This window comes from Euprymna scolopes, chromosome 42, assembly GCF_053919585.1.
Source record: "Euprymna scolopes isolate OS-2025 chromosome 42, ASM5391958v1, whole genome shotgun sequence".
NCBI classification, from domain to species: Eukaryota; Metazoa; Mollusca; class Cephalopoda; order Sepiida; family Sepiolidae; genus Euprymna; species Euprymna scolopes.
The window spans coordinates 70,155,685-70,177,689 of record NC_136523.1 but is presented as its reverse complement, the minus strand read 5'-3'; the positions used below and the strand labels follow the sequence as shown (position 1 = coordinate 70,177,689).

The following is a 22,005-nucleotide window of genomic DNA, read 5'->3' as shown; positions in this document are numbered from 1 at the left end:
ATTCTTTTAAAGTGATAGAGGGTTCGAGGGTTTGCTATCTAAACTCCAGTATTACTAATAAAAATACCTGCCAGATTAATACGCATGGGCTGACCGACACTGCAACCACCAAATATTTTTGTTGTTTGTTCATAGTATTTGCGCGTTTTAATCTTGACAGCGAGTATCAAAGTTACATTTTGGGCAATTTTTTTTCAACCCCACCCCAACTCACAAAATGAGGTGTCTATTCTGAAAGCCATTCTTAACATAGGGAGGTTAGGAATGTCCATTCTGAAAGCCGTGCTTAACATGAGGAGGTTGGGGTTGGGCAACAACAACAACTACACTTTAATTGTTTATGCAAGGGAGACATGCTACCACCGGTCCATGCCGGTGGTAGCATGTCTACTAGTAAATAATATTCTCAATATCTTAATCACACAAATATCTTATTACACAAATATCTTATTGCACAAATATCTTATCACACAAAGATTTATCCAAATGACTGAATTCAACATTCAATATTCGGATAAAAGTTGCTATGTCACAAAACCAAGCAATGAAACAAAAGTAATATTAATAAAATTTTAATCGTCTCATCGTTTCACTTCAGAAACATGTTCATTTACTCGTCCCAAGGAAAGAATAAAAAAAAGAAACCATTTTGAAAAAAAAGAACAACAACAGCACAGTCATCCTATTAAGTTGGAAGAGAGAGATTCTGTCGCATACTTACTTGAATCTATTTTATCATACTCTGCTTGGTTTGATGATCTGCAAATATCAACCAAAATCTAGTTTTAAAATTAATGACAACAAAATTTGATTATGTGGCTGACAAACACGACTATTCTCATCTTGATTGCTACATTCACAACGTTTCATCCGATGTAACCTCCAATTTTTGTATTCATTCTTTTGCAGACTGTTGTCCTCATCTTCATAGTTGTTGTTTCACCACATTTTGGCCAACTCATCCTCTGGCCTTCTTTAGGTTATTAACCGTGATGGGATAGGGATGCTGCTTTGTATGTATCTCGAGTAATTACTGCCTTCCATAATTGTTGTTGTCTCACCACATTTTGGCCAACTCATCCTCTACCCTTCTACAGGACAGAGGAATAGTTGGCCGAAACGTGGTTAAACACAACAATGAAGATTAGGGTAACAGTTTGTAAAAAGAATGAATGCACAAATTACGAAGCCTCATTTCAAAGGTTTCCAAAAACAACAAAATATATTAACCTCCACTGTTCATCTTTCAATGGGCATCTTTTGAAATGGAAACTGATATGTCGTGTGAAAGTGAAGCAGCTGGGTGGTCTTGGCTACAGTAATCGAGTACTATAATCTAATAAGTCGCCTTAATGAACTGGTGGTTATTGCTGGTAATATACTTATGCGTTAGGCTTGCAACATATCTCCAAACTGCTATATCCGTCCATATTTATGCCTTACACCAACCAATCATATTTTTGTGTGGAGGAACCCGGATGTATTCATATGCCTTGCATCAGGAACCTTCCAGTTAAACTTCGAAATTATTGCCTTCAGAATTTTAAACTGAACCTTTTAATTTATTTACGAAGGTAGATTGTTCTCATCTTGTCATCTGTGTAGTATATTCTCATTTCATAATTGGCTAGAAGTGTTAATTTATGTTATCCTGAGTTATTATCACATGTGCTGAGGATTAACCTTCATACTCCAGTGGAGTAATTGTTAAGCAACGCTCTTCACGATTCAATGAATATGAATCATATTAATTTTACGATGATTCAACATAGTTGCTTGCAATGAAAGACTATCCAGCCACAAGGTCAAATAAGGTTTGAAAATTTTGAGCTTCGTGAGCTTGGTATAGAACTTGTCAGCGACACCATAACGTCACAAATACAAAACACGTATATGCACATGTACGTGAATGTGGTACAGTATATACACGGTCGTATATACACCCCCCATACAACAAAATTTGATCCATCGTTATTAGACACCAATTAAGTAAGATACCTGGAGTTTCAATTTCTTTTTAAATCCCTAAATCCTTAAATTAAGCCTAAGCCATTAATTTTAGACATTTTCTAGAATCAAATAGTGGATAGTGGATCTAGCCTACAAAATTTGCACAAGATGTCTCCTTGGCATTCCCCGGCAGTGGCGCCTAAATCATCAACAAATTAATCCCTTCTCAAAGAGCTTGAACTGAACAGAACATATGTCAGCCTGACAGCAACGAAATCAAAATGGATAAAAAAAAATTTTGTTAATAGTCTACTTGCATGAACTTTGTTTTCTGACTTCCCAAAAGCACTACTTAAAAAAATATTAATGATAATAAAACCAAAATGTAGAAATTTAAATGTGATATGGACAAACATTTTGTTGCATAATCCACAACTTAAGATGCTCCCTAGAAATTATAATCATAGTAACGTCTTAGTAGTAGGATGTTTTGTTTTGGGGTGAATTTTATTTATTTTATTTTAAAAAATCACCATAAAAATATAATAGTTACAAAAACAATATGAAAATGTCACAAACACTCAAACAAAAACGAAAAAAATAAATTAGGCATAAAACGGAAAAAAATCAGAAAAAAAAACGTAACAAAATAAATGGACCTGAGGTAATCTCGTCAGCATCAGACAAAGCCAAACTCTTTGTCAAGAACTTTGCAGCTAATTCTAACCTTTGTGACCAAGGCTGCCAACCTCCAATATTTCCTCCTGTATCAGAAAACATGCTATGTGATATACATGATGTTGCCAAGCTAATCAAAAACCTTGATTCCAGTAAAGCAACTGGCCCTGACGGTATTCCAATTATAGTACTCAAAAGACTTCAACCAGAACTTGTGCCCATCCTTACAAAACTGTTAAAATGTTGTCTTAAGGAGAATTGCTTCCCGTCACCCTGGAAAATCTCATCAGTATGCCCTGTATTTAAGAATTCAGGTGATCGCTCATCTCCCTCACAGTACAGGCTAATAAGTCTCCTGTGCGTCATGAGTAAGTTGCTGGAATCTGTGTTAAATAGAGAAGTAATCAACCATCTTAACAAAAATAACCTTCTTAGTGACACGCAATAGGGTTTCTGTTCTGCTAGATCTACAGCAGATGTGCTTACAGTTATATCTCATAGGATTAACGAATCTCTCGGCGGAGGCTACCTTTCTAGGGCAATGCTCTTGACATATCAAAGGCCTTTAATAGGGTATGGCATAAAGGTTTACTTCACAAGATCTCCAGCTACGCTATAGCTGGAAATGTCTTCTCATTTCTCTCTGATAGGTTCATAAGAGTAGTGGTTGATAGGCAGAAATCAGAAGCTCTTAGTATTAATGCTGGAGTCCCTCAGGGGTCCATCCTGGGCCCAACTCTTTTCCTGATCTATATTAATGATCTTCCAAATCACATCCTTACATCATTCATAGACATATATGCTGATGACACTACTATCTATGGTAGCACATCTAAGACCGTAAATGACCAAGTTCTCTCTGATTCTCTCTCCTCTGATCTTGAGCAAGTGGTACAAATAGGGAAAGAGGTGGCTGGTTACTTTTAATGCATCCAAAACCGAGCTTTTATCTTTACATCATAAACGCTCTAATCCCCATCTGGCATCAATTGAAATGAATGGCTCTCGTCTTGGGGAGGCCTTATGTTTTGACAAGTTTCTGAGCTTGACCTTTACTCCTGATCTTAAATGGAACATACATTAAATCCGTTGCCAAGGCCACTGGAAAAATGGTGAGATCCTTCTATCGATCCAGTAGATATCTCACTGCTGATGCAATTCTCTATCTATATAAGAGCCAGGTATGTCCAAGGATGGAGTACTGTTGCCACATCTGGGCAGGAGCTGCTAGAAAGGACTTATCCTGCCTTGATAGAGTTCAAAATAAACTTTGTAGCCTTGTGGGGGATGTCCTTTTCTCTTCCTTGCAACCTCTTTCTCACAGAAGAGATGTTCGAGTTTGTCTCTGCTTTATCATTATTTTCATGGCTGAGCTCCATTCTATGGTCCCCCCTCGCCAAACTTTCACAAGAAACACCCGTCTAGCAGTAAACACTATCACTAGTTTCCCCAACTCTTTATCTGTGCCTAAACCTTCTAAAGCTTCTTTCTTAGAACTGCACGCCTATGGAATTGTCTTCTGTTTTTCTGCTTTCCAGCTGACTACAATATGGTTGTCTTCAAGTCTAACGTAAACAAGTTTTTGATGAGCCGTTCCATATAATTTAACAAATTTACCGAATATCCATTACTACCTGTTCCTATATTGTCCAATTTCTACTGTACACGCTTTAACCCTTATCCTCGAGTGGCCTCTTGGCCTTGATAAGTGGTGATGCCTATGTAAAAAAAAACCCACAAAATATTGAAAGATTAGAAAAAATTAGAATCTCCAAAACCATCAAATTAACAGAAAATAGGATAAAATTAAAAAAATGGTAAAATTGAAAATTTAAGAATAAAAAGTAACTAAAAACTTATGAAAAACTTAAATTAACATCACAAAGAAATTAGAGAAAAACAAACAAAAAGTCACCAAAAATTGATCAACCAGAAGAGAAAAAAATCAAACTAAAAAATTACAAAAAATGTCAGAAAAAAAATGAAAAAAATTTCTTGTTAATTTTACTTGTTGATTTGTGAAATATTTAATAAAAATGTTTTGAATTATTACTTACCCATCATTGTGGCTTTTTATATTTTCTTTTATTTTTTCTACCCAATCCTTAAATAGAAACAAAGAAGAATAACTAAAACAGTCAATTACAAACAAGAACATGGCAATATGGATTTGCACGAACTTAGTAATATCAGTTATTAGAATGCCAGTATGGATTTTATTGCTTCCCACTGGCGGCGGCATCATCATCATCATCATCATCATCATCATCATCATCATCTGGATCAAAGAAGAACTCATGTATCTTGATCAGAAGACGAGGAAAATAAACGCACTGTGCAATGCATTCACACCCAAAATATGATACTAACTGACTTTATGTGAAAAGGAACGAAGAACTGGTAAGTGTACGAGATACAAAAAAGATTTGGAAAGTACATAACTTGAAACACAGGAAAACTGATCACTGGCAACGAGAAGAACAAGACAGGAAGTAATGAAACCAGAAACAAAAAGACAAGAATAGAAAAGTGGGAAAAGATACATGGACGATTCATGAGAATAATCAGAGAAGAGAATCACAAAAACATCTAAACATAAAAGGACACATAAACTGGGAATCAGAATCTCTACTAATAGCAACACAGAATAAGATTAAAACTAACCCCATTAAGGTTAAAATAGATAAAACATATGAAAACAGTAAATGTAGACTCTGCGGACAAAGAGGTGAAACGATAAACCACATAATAAGTGAATGCAGTAAACTAGCTCAAAAAGAATATAATGGCAGGCATGACTGCATGGGGAAGGCAGTATACTGGGAGCATGCAGACTAATGGAACAAACCAGAAAACGAAAAACATAAAATCTTTGGAACATGTACGTACAAACAAATAAACTCATCCAAGCAAGGAGACTGGGTGCATAATAATTAACAAGAATGAAAAGAAATTCTCAAACTGTAGATGTTGCCATCTCACCAGACCTCAGCGTGAAGATCAAAGAAAAGCAAAACAAATATGAGAACTGAAAGGAATATGGAACATGAAGAAAATCTATATAATACCAATAATTGGAGGAGCACTAGGAACAGTCGCAAAGAACATGGATACTAGGAAAAATTGGGATTAAGGGGAAAACTGAAACTATAAACAAAGAAAAACACTTGAATGTGGAAACTAACTCACATGAGCTACAAATGCTAATCGAAAATAAATAGAAACTGCAGTAGAAGTAAAGCAAAAAGATAGCAGAATCCCACATAAAACCAAAACAACTGAAACTGCAAAATAAAAAAAGAGAAAAGTTGCAGTGTCAGCATCAGTTGGCGCCACACTACATAGTTGTGAAGGGTCAAAGAGGATGGAAAGACTGAGGAGAGAAAACACTAACCAGACCTCCACTCGATAAGTGCGAAGAGGACTGTGACCTTGTTGCCACTGAAATTTCACTGAAGGCCAATAGTTGTTGTCAGTGAGCAAATGGCTGTTGTGATAACACCAATTCATTTGCAAAATCATTGAGAGATGGAGAGTACTGGAAATTTGAGGAGACTTGTTGTAGCTCAAACTCCAGGGAACACCATTGGTTGTTGTCATTGAATAACTCTGATGATGACCTGCATAGGAACTCCTAGTGAGTACAATAATAATTTTTGTTTTTATTTACAGTAGAAGCCCGGGATACGGCATTAAAAATTAGTAACAAAATACAGTATAGTATATAATACACATGTATATAATCAAATAACATTAGAAATAATACAGTAAGGTGGGGAAAATACTGTAATCAATGGCCGGAAAACATTGTATTCCACATCGTAACTTGAAAAAACCCCAAAAAAACAATGTATTCTAGGGCCACCATATCGTGAGGTTCTACTGTATTTTCACCCCAAATAGGGCATATTACCACTTGGATGTAAGGGGCTATTATCTGGGACCATGTTTAGAGGAGATGAGCAAGATATCAGTTTACATTATATTTAAACTTCTGCATGTCAGTAAAATCAGGGAAGCAGGTAATAGGGAGGGAATTCCAAAATCTAGCAGTCTAAGGGAAGAAGCTATTAGAGTAGAAAGTGTCATCTGAGGATCTCAACAGTAAAGGAATGTGATTTTGTAGTTTAACAGATTTGTCAAGGATACACGTACGTCAATGAAGCACAAGTGTGATATCTTTTCCCATTTTTCTAGTCTTGTATTTTTGTTTCTGGTTTCATTACTTCCTGTCTTGTTCTTCTCGTTGCCAGTGATCATTTTTCTGTCTTCCAAGTTATGTACTTTCCAAATCTTTTTTGTATCTTGTACATCAGAGAACATTTCCAGAGATGCAACATTGCAGCGATGGGGCAGAGTTGACAGATTGGTGACTTTTCTTTAGAGCCTGTCTAAGAGGGAGAGACTAGTGGTAGACCCAGATGTGAAAACAATACTCCCTGCATGGGCGAATGGTGGCTTAGAGGTACAAGATACTCCCAGAAAAAATATAAGTAGCACCGTGTTGAGAGGCCAATCAAAAGAACATGAAGGCCTGATCACCCGATTAAAGATTTAGCTCACTCGTCAAGGAGAAGGTGCTATGAATCTGTGCATATATCTATCAGAGTCCTTACAGCAGAGAGGGAGGTGTCCTATCATGTTAAAGCAGTATTTAATTTATGTATTTCTGTTGTATTAAATGCTAGCTTTAATTTTTTTTTTTTTTTTTTTTTTTTTCTCGTCCATAAATGTTTATCTACCAAGTTGATCTTAAATATTGTATAATGAATCCATTATATTATCATTTTCAGTCCCCCACCCCTAATTTCTGGCTCCCATCTTATCTCGCAATTACTTATGACGTCACCAACTAACCTTCGGAAGAAACCCCCCCCCCCATCCGATTTTGTTTTATATCATAAGTTGCTTAAAACGTGATTAGTTAAAGTTCAGAATAAAATCACGCTTTCTCTTAACGGTTAATTTAAAAAAAAAAATCTTCTGAACGCTATTAAAAGTTAAATTCTTCACTAGTTTGGAGACGGAATGCGTTGTTGTGATAAGTGATTTTCTCTATTAATTCGCACTTTTTATTTTAAGATTCAAATATTAATAACTACATTTTATTTCAGTATTTAATTTATGTATTTCTGTTGTATTAAATGCTAGCTTTAATTTTTTTTTTTTTTTTTTTTTTTTTTTTCTCGTCCATAAATGTTTATCTACCAAGTTGATCTTAAATATTGTATAATGAATCCATTATATTATCATTTTCAGTCCCCCACCCCTAATTTCTGGCTCCCATCTTATCTCGCAATTACTTATAACGTCACCAACTAACCTTCGGAAGAACCCCCCCCCCCATCCGATTTTGTTTTATATCATAAGTTGCTTAAAACGTGATTAGTTAAAGTTCAGAATAAAATCACGCTTTCTCTTAACGGTTAATTTAAAAAAAAAAATCTTCTGAACGCTATTAAAAGTTAAATTCTTCACTAGTTTGGAGACGGAATGCGTTGTTGTGATAAGTGATTTTCTCTATTAATTCGCACTTTTTATTTTAAGATTCAAATATTAATAACTACATTTTATTTCAGTATTTAATTTATGTATTTCTGTTGTATTAAATGCTAGCTTTAATTTTTTTTTTTTTTTTTTTTTTTTTTTTCTCGTCCATAAATGTTTATCTACCAAGTTGATCTTAAATATTGTATAATGAATCCATTATATTATCATTTTCAGTCCCCCACCCCTAATTTCTGGCTCCCATCTTATCTCGCAATTACTTATGACGTCACCAACTAACCTTCGGAAGAAACCCCCCCCCATCCGATTTTGTTTTATATCATAAGTTGCTTAAAACGTGATTAGTTAAAGTTCAGAATAAAATCACGCTTTCTCTTAACGGTTAATTTAAAAAAAAAATCTTCTGAACGCTATTAAAAGTTAAATTCTTCACTAGTTTGGAGACGGAATGCGTTGTTGTGATAAGTGATTTTCTCTATTAATTCGCACTTTTTATTTTAAGATTCAAATATTAATAACTACATTTTATTTCAGTATTTAATTTATGTATTTCTGTTGTATTAAATGCTAGCTTTAATTTTTTTTTTTTTTTTTTTTTTTTTTTTTCTCGTCCATAAATGTTTATCTACCAAGTTGATCTTAAATATTGTATAATGAATCCATTATATTATCATTTTCAGTCCCCCACCCCTAATTTCTGGCTCCCATCTTATCTCGCAATTACTTATAACGTCACCAACTAACCTTCGGAAGAACCCCCCCCCCCTCCGATTTTGTTTTATATCATAAGTTGCTTAAAACGTGATTAGTTAAAGTTCAGAATAAAATCACGCTTTCTCTTAACGGTTAATTTAAAAAAAAAAATCTTCTGAACGCTATTAAAAGTTAAATTCTTCACTAGTTTGGAGACGGAATGCGTTGTTGTGATAAGTGATTTTCTCTATTAATTCGCACTTTTTATTTTAAGATTCAAATATTAATAACTACATTTTATTTCAGTATTTAATTTATGTATTTCTGTTGTATTAAATGCTAGCTTTAATTTTTTTTTTTTTTTTTTTTTTTTTTTTTTTTCTCGTCCATAAATGTTTATCTACCAAGTTGATCTTAAATATTGTATAATGAATCCATTATATTATCATTTTCAGTCCCCCACCCCTAATTTCTGGCTCCCATCTTATCTCGCAATTACTTATGACGTCACCAACTAACCTTCGGAAGAACCCCCCCCCCATCCGATTTTGTTTTATATCATAAGTTGCTTAAAACGTGATTAGTTAAAGTTCAGAATAAAATCACGCTTTCTCTTAACGGTTAATTTAAAAAAAAAAATCTTCTGAACGCTATTAAAAGTTAAATTCTTCACTAGTTTGGAGACGGAATGCGTTGTTGTGATAAGTGATTTTCTCTATTAATTCGCACTTTTTATTTTAAGATTCAAATATTAATAACTACATTTTATTTCAGTATTTAATTTATGTATTTCTGTTGTATTAAATGCTAGCTTTAATTTTTTTTTTTTTTTTTTTTTTTTTTTTTTCTCGTCCATAAATGTTTATCTACCAAGTTGATCTTAAATATTGTATAATGAATCCATTATATTATCATTTTCAGTCCCCCACCCCTAATTTCTGGCTCCCATCTTATCTCGCAATTACTTATAACGTCACCAACTAACCTTCGGAAGAACCCCCCCCATCCGATTTTGTTTTATATCATAAGTTGCTTAAAACGTGATTAGTTAAAGTTCAGAATAAAATCACGCTTTCTCTTAACAGTTAATTTAAAAAAAAAAATCTTCTGAACGCTATTAAAAGTTAAATTCTTCACTAGTTTGGAGACGGAATGCGTTGTTGTGATAAGTGATTTTCTCTATTAATTCGCACTTTTTATTTTAAGATTCAAATATTAATAACTACATTTTATTTCAGTATTTAATTTATGTATTTCTGTTGTATTAAATGCTAGCTTTAATTTTTTTTTTTTTTTTTTTTTTTTTTTTTTTCTCGTCCATAAATGTTTATCTACCAAGTTGATCTTAAATATTGTATAATGAATCCATTATATTATCATTTTCAGTCCCCCACCCCTAATTTCTGGCTCCCATCTTATCTCGCAATTACTTATAACGTCACCAACTAACCTTCGGAAGAACCCCCCCCCCCATCCGATTTTGTTTTATATCATAAGTTGCTTAAAACGTGATTAGTTAAAGTTCAGAATAAAATCACGCTTTCTCTTAACGGTTAATTTAAAAAAAAAAATCTTCTGAACGCTATTAAAAGTTAAATTCTTCACTAGTTTGGAGACGGAATGCGTTGTTGTGATAAGTGATTTTCTCTATTAATTCGCACTTTTTATTTTAAGATTCAAATATTAATAACTACATTTTATTTCAGTATTTAATTTATGTATTTCTGTTGTATTAAATGCTAGCTTTAATTTTTTTTTTTTTTTTTTTTTTTTTTTCTCGTCCATAAATGTTTATCTACCAAGTTGATCTTAAATATTGTATAATGAATCCATTATATTATCATTTTCAGTCCCCCACCCCTAATTTCTGGCTCCCATCTTATCTCGCAATTACTTATAACGTCACCAACTAACCTTCGGAAGAACCCCCCCCCCCATCCGATTTTGTTTTATATCATAAGTTGCTTAAAACGTGATTAGTTAAAGTTCAGAATAAAATCACGCTTTCTCTTAACGGTTAATTTAAAAAAAAAAAATCTTCTGAACGCTATTAAAAGTTAAATTCTTCACTAGTTTGGAGACGGAATGCGTTGTTGTGATAAGTGATTTTCTCTATTAATTCGCACTTTTTATTTTAAGATTCAAATATTAATAACTACATTTTATTTCAGTATTTAATTTATGTATTTCTGTTGTATTAAATGCTAGCTTTAATTTTTTTTTTTTTTTTTTTTTTTTTTTTTTTTTTTTTTCTCGTCCATAAATGTTTATCTACCAAGTTGATCTTAAATATTGTATAATGAATCCATTATATTATCATTTTCAGTCCCCCACCCCTAATTTCTGGCTCCCATCTTATCTCGCAATTACTTATAACGTCACCAACTAACCTTCGGAAGAACCCCCCCCCCCCATCCGATTTTGTTTTATATCATAAGTTGCTTAAAACGTGATTAGTTAAAGTTCAGAATAAAATCACGCTTTCTCTTAACGGTTAATTTAAAAAAAAAAATCTTCTGAACGCTATTAAAAGTTAAATTCTTCACTAGTTTGGAGACGGAATGCGTTGTTGTGATAAGTGATTTTCTCTATTAATTCGCACTTTTTATTTTAAGATTCAAATATTAATAACTACATTTTATTTCAGTATTTAATTTATGTATTTCTGTTGTATTAAATGCTAGCTTTAATTTTTTTTTTTTTTTTTTTTTTTTTTTTCTCGTCCATAAATGTTTATCTACCAAGTTGATCTTAAATATTGTATAATGAATCCATTATATTATCATTTTCAGTCCCCCACCCCTAATTTCTGGCTCCCATCTTATCTCGCAATTACTTATAACGTCACCAACTAACCTTCGGAAGAAACCCCCCCCCCCATCCGATTTTGTTTTATATCATAAGTTGCTTAAAACGTGATTAGTTAAAGTTCAGAATAAAATCACGCTTTCTCTTAACGGTTAATTTAAAAAAAAAATCTTCTGAACGCTATTAAAAGTTAAATTCTTCACTAGTTTGGAGACGGAATGCGTTGTTGTGATAAGTGATTTTCTCTATTAATTCGCACTTTTTATTTTAAGATTCAAATATTAATAACTACATTTTATTTCAGTATTTAATTTATGTATTTCTGTTGTATTAAATGCTAGCTTTAATTTTTTTTTTTTTTTTTTTTTTTTTTTTCTCGTCCATAAATATTTATCTACCAAGTTGATCTTAAATATTGTATAATGAATCCATTATATTATCATTTTCAGTCCCCCACCCCTAATTTCTGGCTCCCATCTTATCTCGCAATTACTTATGACGTCACCAACTAACCTTCGGAAGAAACCCCCCCCCCCATCCGATTTTGTTTTATATCATAAGTTGCTTAAAACGTGATTAGTTAAAGTTCAGAATAAAATCACGCTTTCTCTTAACGGTTAATTTAAAAAAAAAAATCTTCTGAACGCTATTAAAAGTTAAATTCTTCACTAGTTTGGAGACGGAATGCGTTGTTGTGATAAGTGATTTTCTCTATTAATTCGCACTTTTTATTTTAAGATTCAAATATTAATAACTACATTTTATTTCAGTATTTAATTTATGTATTTCTGTTGTATTAAATGCTAGCTTTAATTTTTTTTTTTTTTTTTTTTTTTTTTCTCGTCCATAAATGTTTATCTACCAAGTTGATCTTAAATATTGTATAATGAATCCATTATATTATCATTTTCAGTCCCCCACCCCTAATTTCTGGCTCCCATCTTATCTCGCAATTACTTATAACGTCACCAACTAACCTTCGGAAGAACCCCCCCCCATCCGATTTTGTTTTATATCATAAGTTGCTTAAAACGTGATTAGTTAAAGTTCAGAATAAAATCACGCTTTCTCTTAACGGTTAATTTAAAAAAAAAAATCTTCTGAACGCTATTAAAAGTTAAATTCTTCACTAGTTTGGAGACGGAATGCGTTGTTGTGATAAGTGATTTTCTCTATTAATTCGCACTTTTTATTTTAAGATTCAAATATTAATAACTACATTTTATTTCAGTATTTAATTTATGTATTTCTGTTGTATTAAATGCTAGCTTTAATTTTTTTTTTTTTTTTTTTTTTTTTTTTTTTTTTTTTTTTTCTCGTCCATAAATGTTTATCTACCAAGTTGATCTTAAATATTGTATAATGAATCCATTATATTATCATTTTCAGTCCCCCACCCCTAATTTCTGGCTCCCATCTTATCTCGCAATTACTTATGACGTCACCAACTAACCTTCGGAAGAAACCCCCCCCCCCCATCCGATTTTGTTTTATATCATAAGTTGCTTAAAACGTGATTAGTTAAAGTTCAGAATAAAATCACGCTTTCTCTTAACGGTTAATTTAAAAAAAAAAATCTTCTGAACGCTATTAAAAGTTAAATTCTTCACTAGTTTGGAGACGGAATGCGTTGTTGTGATAAGTGATTTTCTCTATTAATTCGCACTTTTTATTTTAAGATTCAAATATTAATAACTACATTTTATTTCAGTATTTAATTTATGTATTTCTGTTGTATTAAATGCTAGCTTTAATTTTTTTTTTTTTTTTTTTTTTTTTTTTTTTCTCGTCCATAAATGTTTATCTACCAAGTTGATCTTAAATATTGTATAATGAATCCATTATATTATCATTTTCAGTCCCCCACCCCTAATTTCTGGCTCCCATCTTATCTCGCAATTACTTATAACGTCACCAACTAACCTTCGGAAGAACCCCCCCCCCCATCCGATTTTGTTTTATATCATAAGTTGCTTAAAACGTGATTAGTTAAAGTTCAGAATAAAATCACGCTTTCTCTTAACGGTTAATTTAAAAAAAAAAAATCTTCTGAACGCTATTAAAAGTTAAATTCTTCACTAGTTTGGAGACGGAATGCGTTGTTGTGATAAGTGATTTTCTCTATTAATTCGCACTTTTTATTTTAAGATTCAAATATTAATAACTACATTTTATTTCAGTATTTAATTTATGTATTTCTGTTGTATTAAATGCTAGCTTTAATTTTTTTTTTTTTTTTTTTTTTTTTTTTTTTTTCTCGTCCATAAATGTTTATCTACCAAGTTGATCTTAAATATTGTATAATGAATCCATTATATTATCATTTTCAGTCCCCCACCCCTAATTTCTGGCTCCCATCTTATCTCGCAATTACTTATAACGTCACCAACTAACCTTCGGAAGAAACCCCCCCCCATCCGATTTTGTTTTATATCATAAGTTGCTTAAAACGTGATTAGTTAAAGTTCAGAATAAAATCACGCTTTCTCTTAACGGTTAATTTAAAAAAAAAATCTTCTGAACGCTATTAAAAGTTAAATTCTTCACTAGTTTGGAGACGGAATGCGTTGTTGTGATAAGTGATTTTCTCTATTAATTCGCACTTTTTATTTTAAGATTCAAATATTAATAACTACATTTTATTTCAGTATTTAATTTATGTATTTCTGTTGTATTAAATGCTAGCTTTAATTTTTTTTTTTTTTTTTTTTTTTTTCTCGTCCATAAATGTTTATCTACCAAGTTGATCTTAAATATTGTATAATGAATCCATTATATTATCATTTTCAGTCCCCCACCCCTAATTTCTGGCTCCCATCTTATCTTGCAATTACTTATGACGTCACCAACTAACCTTCGGAAGAACCCCCCCCCCCCCATCCGATTTTGTTTTATATCATAAGTTGCTTAAAACGTGATTAGTTAAAGTTCAGAATAAAATCACGCTTTCTCTTAACGGTTAATTTAAAAAAAAAAATCTTCTGAACGCTATTAAAAGTTAAATTCTTCACTAGTTTGGAGACGGAATGCGTTGTTGTGATAAGTGATTTTCTCTATTAATTCGCACTTTTTATTTTAAGATTCAAATATTAATAACTACATTTTATTTCAGTATTTAATTTATGTATTTCTGTTGTATTAAATGCTAGCTTTAATTTTTTTTTTTTTTTTTTTTTTTTTTTCTCGTCCATAAATGTTTATCTACCAAGTTGATCTTAAATATTGTATAATGAATCCATTATATTATCATTTTCAGTCCCCCACCCCTAATTTCTGGCTCCCATCTTATCTCGCAATTACTTATAACGTCACCAACTAACCTTCGGAAGAACCCCCCCCCCATCCGATTTTGTTTTATATCATAAGTTGCTTAAAACGTGATTAGTTAAAGTTCAGAATAAAATCACGCTTTCTCTTAACGGTTAATTTAAAAAAAAAAATCTTCTGAACGCTATTAAAAGTTAAATTCTTCACTAGTTTGGAGACGGAATGCGTTGTTGTGATAAGTGATTTTCTCTATTAATTCGCACTTTTTATTTTAAGATTCAAATATTAATAACTACATTTTATTTCAGTATTTAATTTATGTATTTCTGTTGTATTAAATGCTAGCTTTAATTTTTTTTTTTTTTTTTTTTTTTTTTTTCTCGTCCATAAATGTTTATCTACCAAGTTGATCTTAAATATTGTATAATGAATCCATTATATTATCATTTTCAGTCCCCCACCCCTAATTTCTGGCTCCCATCTTATCTCGCAATTACTTATGACGTCACCAACTAACCTTCGGAAGAAACCCCCCCCCCCATCCGATTTTGTTTTATATCATAAGTTGCTTAAAACGTGATTAGTTAAAGTTCAGAATAAAATCACGCTTTCTCTTAACGGTTAATTTAAAAAAAAAAATCTTCTGAACGCTATTAAAAGTTAAATTCTTCACTAGTTTGGAGACGGAATGCGTTGTTGTGATAAGTGATTTTCTCTATTAATTCGCACTTTTAATTTTAAGATTCAAATATTAATAACTACATTTTATTTCAGTATTTAATTTATGTATTTCTGTTGTATTAAATGCTAGCTTTAATTTTTTTTTTTTTTTTTTTTCTCGTCCATAAATGTTTATCTACCAAGTTGATCTTAAATATTGTATAATGAATCCATTATATTATCATTTTCAGTCCCCCACCCCTAATTTCTGGCTCCCATCTTATCTCGCAATTACTTATAACGTCACCAACTAACCTTCGGAAGAACCCCCCCCCCCATCCGATTTTGTTTTATATCATAAGTTGCTTAAAACGTGATTAGTTAAAGTTCAGAATAAAATCACGCTTTCTCTTAACGGTTAATTTAAAAAAAAAAATCTTCTGAACGCTATTAAAAGTTAAATTCTTCACTAGTTTGGAGACGGAATGCGTTGTTGTGATAAGTGATTTTCTCTATTAATTCGCACTTTTTATTTTAAGATTCAAATATTAATAACTACATTTTATTTCAGTATTTAATTTATGTATTTCTGTTGTATTAAATGCTAGCTTTAATTTTTTTTTTTTTTTTTCTTTTTTTTTTTTTTTTTTTTTTTTTTTTTCTCGTCCATAAATGTTTATCTACCAAGTTGATCTTAAATATTGTATAATGAATCCATTATATTATCATTTTCAGTCCCCCACCCCTAATTTCTGGCTCCCATCTTATCTCGCAATTACTTATAACGTCACCAACTAACCTTCGGAAGAACCCCCCCCCCATCCGATTTTGTTTTATATCATAAGTTGCTTAAAACGTGATTAGTTAAAGTTCAGAATAAAATCACGCTTTCTCTTAACGGTTAATTTAAAAAAAAAAATCTTCTGAACGCTATTAAAAGTTAAATTCTTCACTAGTTTGGAGACGGAATGCGTTGTTGTGATAAGTGATTTTCTCTATTAATTCGCACTTTTTATTTTAAGATTCAAATATTAATAACTACATTTTATTTCAGTATTTAATTTATGTATTTCTGTTGTATTAAATGCTAGCTTTAATTTTTTTTTTTTTTTTTTTTTTTTTTTTTTTTTTTTTCTCGTCCATAAATGTTTATCTACCAAGTTGATCTTAAATATTGTATAATGAATCCATTATATTATCATTTTCAGTCCCCCACCCCTAATTTATGGCTCCCATCTTATCTCGCAATTACTTATAACGTCACCAACTAACCTTCGGAAGAAACCCCCCCCCATCCGATTTTGTTTTATATCATAAGTTGCTTAAAACGTGATTAGTTAAAGTTCAGAATAAAATCACGCTTTCTTTTAACGGTTAATTTAAAAAAAAAATCTTCTGAACGCTATTAAAAGTTAAATTCTTCACTAGTTTGGAGACGGAATGCGTTGTTGTGATAAGTGATTTTCTCTATTAATTCGCACTTTTTATTTTAAGATTCAAATATTAATAACTACATTTTATTTCAGTATTTAATTTATGTATTTCTGTTGTATTAAATGCTAGCTTTAATTTTTTTTTTTTTTTTTTTTTCTCGTCCATAAATGTTTATCTACCAAGTTGATCTTAAATATTGTATAATGAATCCATTATATTATCATTTTCAGTCCCCCACCCCTAATTTCTGGCTCCCATCTTATCTCGCAATTACTTATGACGTCACCAACTAACCTTCGGAAGAAACCCCCCCCCCATCCGATTTTGTTTTATATCATAAGTTGCTTAAAACGTGATTAGTTAAAGTTCAGAATAAAATCACGCTTTCTCTTAACGGTTAATTTAAAAAAAAAAATCTTCTGAACGCTATTAAAAGTTAAATTCTTCACTAGTTTGGAGACGGAATGCGTTGTTGTGATAAGTGATTTTCTCTATTAATTCGCACTTTTTATTTTAAGATTCAAATATTAATAACTACATTTTATTTCAGTATTTAATTTATGTATTTCTGTTGTATTAAATGCTAGCTTTAATTTTTTTTTTTTTTTTTTTCTCGTCCATAAATGTTTATCTACCAAGTTGATCTTAAATATTGTATAATGAATCCATTATATTATCATTTTCAGTCCCCCACCCCTAATTTCTGGCTCCCATCTTATCTCGCAATTACTTATAACGTCACCAACTAACCTTCGGAAGAACCCCCCCCCCATCCGATTTTGTTTTATATCATAAGTTGCTTAAAACGTGATTAGTTAAAGTTCAGAATAAAATCACGCTTTCTCTTAACGGTTAATTTAAAAAAAAAAATCTTCTGAACGCTATTAAAAGTTAAATTCTTCACTAGTTTGGAGACGGAATGCGTTGTTGTGATAAGTGATTTTCTCTATTAATTCGCACTTTTTATTTTAAGATTCAAATATTAATAACTACATTTTATTTCAGTATTTAATTTATGTATTTCTGTTGTATTAAATGCTAGCTTTAATTTTTTTTTTTTTTTTTTTTTTTTTTTTTTTTTTTCTCGTCCATAAATGTTTATCTACCAAGTTGATCTTAAATATTGTATAATGAATCCATTATATTATCATTTTCAGTCCCCCACCCCTAATTTCTGGCTCCCATCTTATCTCGCAATTACTTATGACGTCACCAACTAACCTTCGGAAGAAACCCCCCCCCCCATCCGATTTTGTTTTATATCATAAGTTGCTTAAAACGTGATTAGTTAAAGTTCAGAATAAAATCACGCTTTCTCTTAACGGTTAATTTAAAAAAAAAAATCTTCTGAACGCTATTAAAAGTTAAATTCTTCACTAGTTTGGAGACGGAATGCGTTGTTGTGATAAGTGATTTTCTCTATTAATTCGCACTTTTTATTTTAAGATTCAAATATTAATAACTACATTTTATTTCAGTATTTAATTTATGTATTTCTGTTGTATTAAATGCTAGCTTTAATTTTTTTTTTTTTTTTTTTTTTTTTTTTTTTTTTTTCTCGTCCATAAATGTTTATCTACCAAGTTGATCTTAAATATTGTATAATGAATCCATTATATTATCATTTTCAGTCCCCCACCCCTAATTTCTGGCTCCCATCTTATCTCGCAATTACTTATAACGTCACCAACTAACCTTCGGAAGAACCCCCCCCCCCATCCGATTTTGTTTTATATCATAAGTTGCTTAAAACGTGATTAGTTAAAGTTCAGAATAAAATCACGCTTTCTCTTAACGGTTAATTTAAAAAAAAAAAATCTTCTGAACGCTATTAAAAGTTAAATTCTTCACTAGTTTGGAGACGGAATGCGTTGTTGTGATAAGTGATTTTCTCTATTAATTCGCACTTTTTATTTTAAGATTCAAATATTAATAACTACATTTTATTTCAGTATTTAATTTATGTATTTCTGTTGTATTAAATGCTAGCTTTAATTTTTTTTTTTTTTTTTTTTTTTTTTCTCGTCCATAAATGTTTATCTACCAAGTTGATCTTAAATATTGTATAATGAATCCATTATATTATCATTTTCAGTCCCCCACCCCTAATTTCTGGCTCCCATCTTATCTCGCAATTACTTATAACGTCACCAACTAACCTTCGGAAGAACCCCCCCCCCATCCGATTTTGTTTTATATCATAAGTTGCTTAAAACGTGATTAGTTAAAGTTCAGAATAAAATCACGCTTTCTCTTAACGGTTAATTTAAAAAAAAAAATCTTCTGAACGCTATTAAAAGTTAAATTCTTCACTAGTTTGGAGACGGAATGCGTTGTTGTGATAAGTGATTTTCTCTATTAATTCGCACTTTTTATTTTAAGATTCAAATATTAATAACTACATTTTATTTCAGTATTTAATTTATGTATTTCTGTTGTATTAAATGCTAGCTTTAATTTTTTTTTTTTTTTTTTTTTTTTTTTTTTTTTTTCTCGTCCATAAATGTTTATCTACCAAGTTGATCTTAAATATTGTATAATGAATCCATTATATTATCATTTTCAGTCCCCCACCCCTAATTTCTGGCTCCCATCTTATCTCGCAATTACTTATAACGTCACCAACTAACCTTCGGAAGAAACCCCCCCCCCCCATCCGATTTTGTTTTATATCATAAGTTGCTTAAAACGTGATTAGTTAAAGTTCAGAATAAAATCACGCTTTCTCTTAACGGTTAATTTAAAAAAAAAATCTTCTGAACGCTATTAAAAGTTAAATTCTTCACTAGTTTGGAGACGGAATGCGTTGTTGTGATAAGTGATTTTCTCTATTAATTCGCACTTTTTATTTTAAGATTCAAATATTAATAACTACATTTTATTTCAGTATTTAATTTATGTATTTCTGTTGTATTAAATGCTAGCTTTAATTTTTTTTTTTTTTTTTTTTTCTCGTCCATAAATGTTTATCTACCAAGTTGATCTTAAATATTGTATAATGAATCCATTATATTATCATTTTCAGTCCCCCACCCCTAATTTCTGGCTCCCATCTTATCTTGCAATTACTTATGACGTCACCAACTAACCTTCGGAAGAAACCCCCCCCCATCCGATTTTGTTTTATATCATAAGTTGCTTAAAACGTGATTAGTTAAAGTTCAGAATAAAATCACGCTTTCTCTTAACGGTTAATTTAAAAAAAAAAATCTTCTGAACGCTATTAAAAGTTAAATTCTTCACTAGTTTGGAGACGGAATGCGTTGTTGTGATAAGTGATTTTCTCTATTAATTCGCACTTTTTATTTTAAGATTCAAATATTAATAACTACATTTTATTTCAGTATTTAATTTATGTATTTCTGTTGTATTAAATGCTAGCTTTAATTTTTTTTTTTTTTTTTTTTTTTTTTTTTTCTCGTCCATAAATGTTTATCTACCAAGTTGATCTTAAATATTGTATAATGAATCCATTATATTATCATTTTCAGTCCCCCACCCCTAATTTCTGGCTCCCATCTTATCTCGCAATTACTTATAACGTCACCAACTAACCTTCGGAAGAACCCCCCCCCCCATCCGATTTTGTTTTATATCATAAGTTGCTTAAAACGTGATTAGTTAAAGTTCAGAATAAAATCACGCTTTCTCTTAACGGTTAATTTAAAAAAAAAAATCTTCTGAACGCTATTAAAAGTTAAATTCTTCACTAGTTTGGAGACGGAATGCGTTGTTGTGATAAGTGATTTTCTCTATTAATTCGCACTTTTTATTTTAAGATTCAAATATTAATAACTACATTTTATTTCAGTATTTAATTTATGTATTTCTGTTGTATTAAATGCTAGCTTTAATTTTTTTTTTTTTTTTTTTTTTTTTTTCTCGTCCATAAATGTTTATCTACCAAGTTGATCTTAAATATTGTATAATGAATCCATTATATTATCATTTTCAGTCCCCCACCCCTAATTTCTGGCTCCCATCTTATCTCGCAATTACTTATGACGTCACCAACTAACCTTCGGAAGAAACCCCCCCCCCCCATCCGATTTTGTTTTATATCATAAGTTGCTTAAAACGTGATTAGTTAAAGTTCAGAATAAAATCACGCTTTCTCTTAACGGTTAATTTAAAAAAAAAAATCTTCTGAACGCTATTAAAAGTTAAATTCTTCACTAGTTTGGAGACGGAATGCGTTGTTGTGATAAGTGATTTTCTCTATTAATTCGCACTTTTTATTTTAAGATTCAAATATTAATAACTACATTTTATTTCAGTATTTAATTTATGTATTTCTGTTGTATTAAATGCTAGCTTTAATTTTTTTTTTTTTTTTTTTTTTTTTTTTTTTCTCGTCCATAAATGTTTATCTACCAAGTTGATCTTAAATATTGTATAATGAATCCATTATATTATCATTTTCAGTCCCCCACCCCTAATTTCTGGCTCCCATCTTATCTCGCAATTACTTATAACGTCACCAACTAACCTTCGGAAGAACCCCCCCCCCCCATCCGATTTTGTTTTATATCATAAGTTGCTTAAAACGTGATTAGTTAAAGTTCAGAATAAAATCACGCTTTCTCTTAACGGTTAATTTAAAAAAAAAAAAATCTTCTGAACGCTATTAAAAGTTAAATTCTTCACTAGTTTGGAGACGGAATGCGTTGTTGTGATAAGTGATTTTCTCTATTAATTCGCACTTTTTATTTTAAGATTCAAATATTAATAACTACATTTTATTTCAGTATTTAATTTATGTATTTCTGTTGTATTAAATGCTAGCTTTAATTTTTTTTTTTTTTTTTTTTTTTTCTCGTCCATAAATGTTTATCTACCAAGTTGATCTTAAATATTGTATAATGAATCCATTATATTATCATTTTCAGTCCCCCACCCCTAATTTCTGGCTCCCATCTTATCTCGCAATTACTTATGACGTCACCAACTAACCTTCGGAAGAAACCCCCCCCCCCCATCCGATTTTGTTTTATATCATAAGTTGCT

The 22,005-nt window shown here is 31.1% G+C and overlaps 1 protein-coding gene across 2 annotated transcripts in view; it reads right to left on the bottom strand.

Moving 5' to 3' along the window:
• Nucleotides 1-22,005, bottom strand: part of LOC145267138 (uncharacterized) — a 161,391-nt gene that overhangs the window by 49,415 nt on the left and 89,971 nt on the right. For both annotated transcript variants that reach the window (XM_080123181.1, XM_080123182.1), the window contains exons 6-7: nucleotides 4,686-4,732; nucleotides 722-759 (exon numbers count right to left, since the gene is read on the bottom strand). In XM_080123181.1, the coding sequence (XP_079979307.1) occupies nucleotides 722-759; nucleotides 4,686-4,732 (85 nt within the window). The remainder of the gene's footprint in view (nucleotides 1-721; nucleotides 760-4,685; nucleotides 4,733-22,005) is intronic.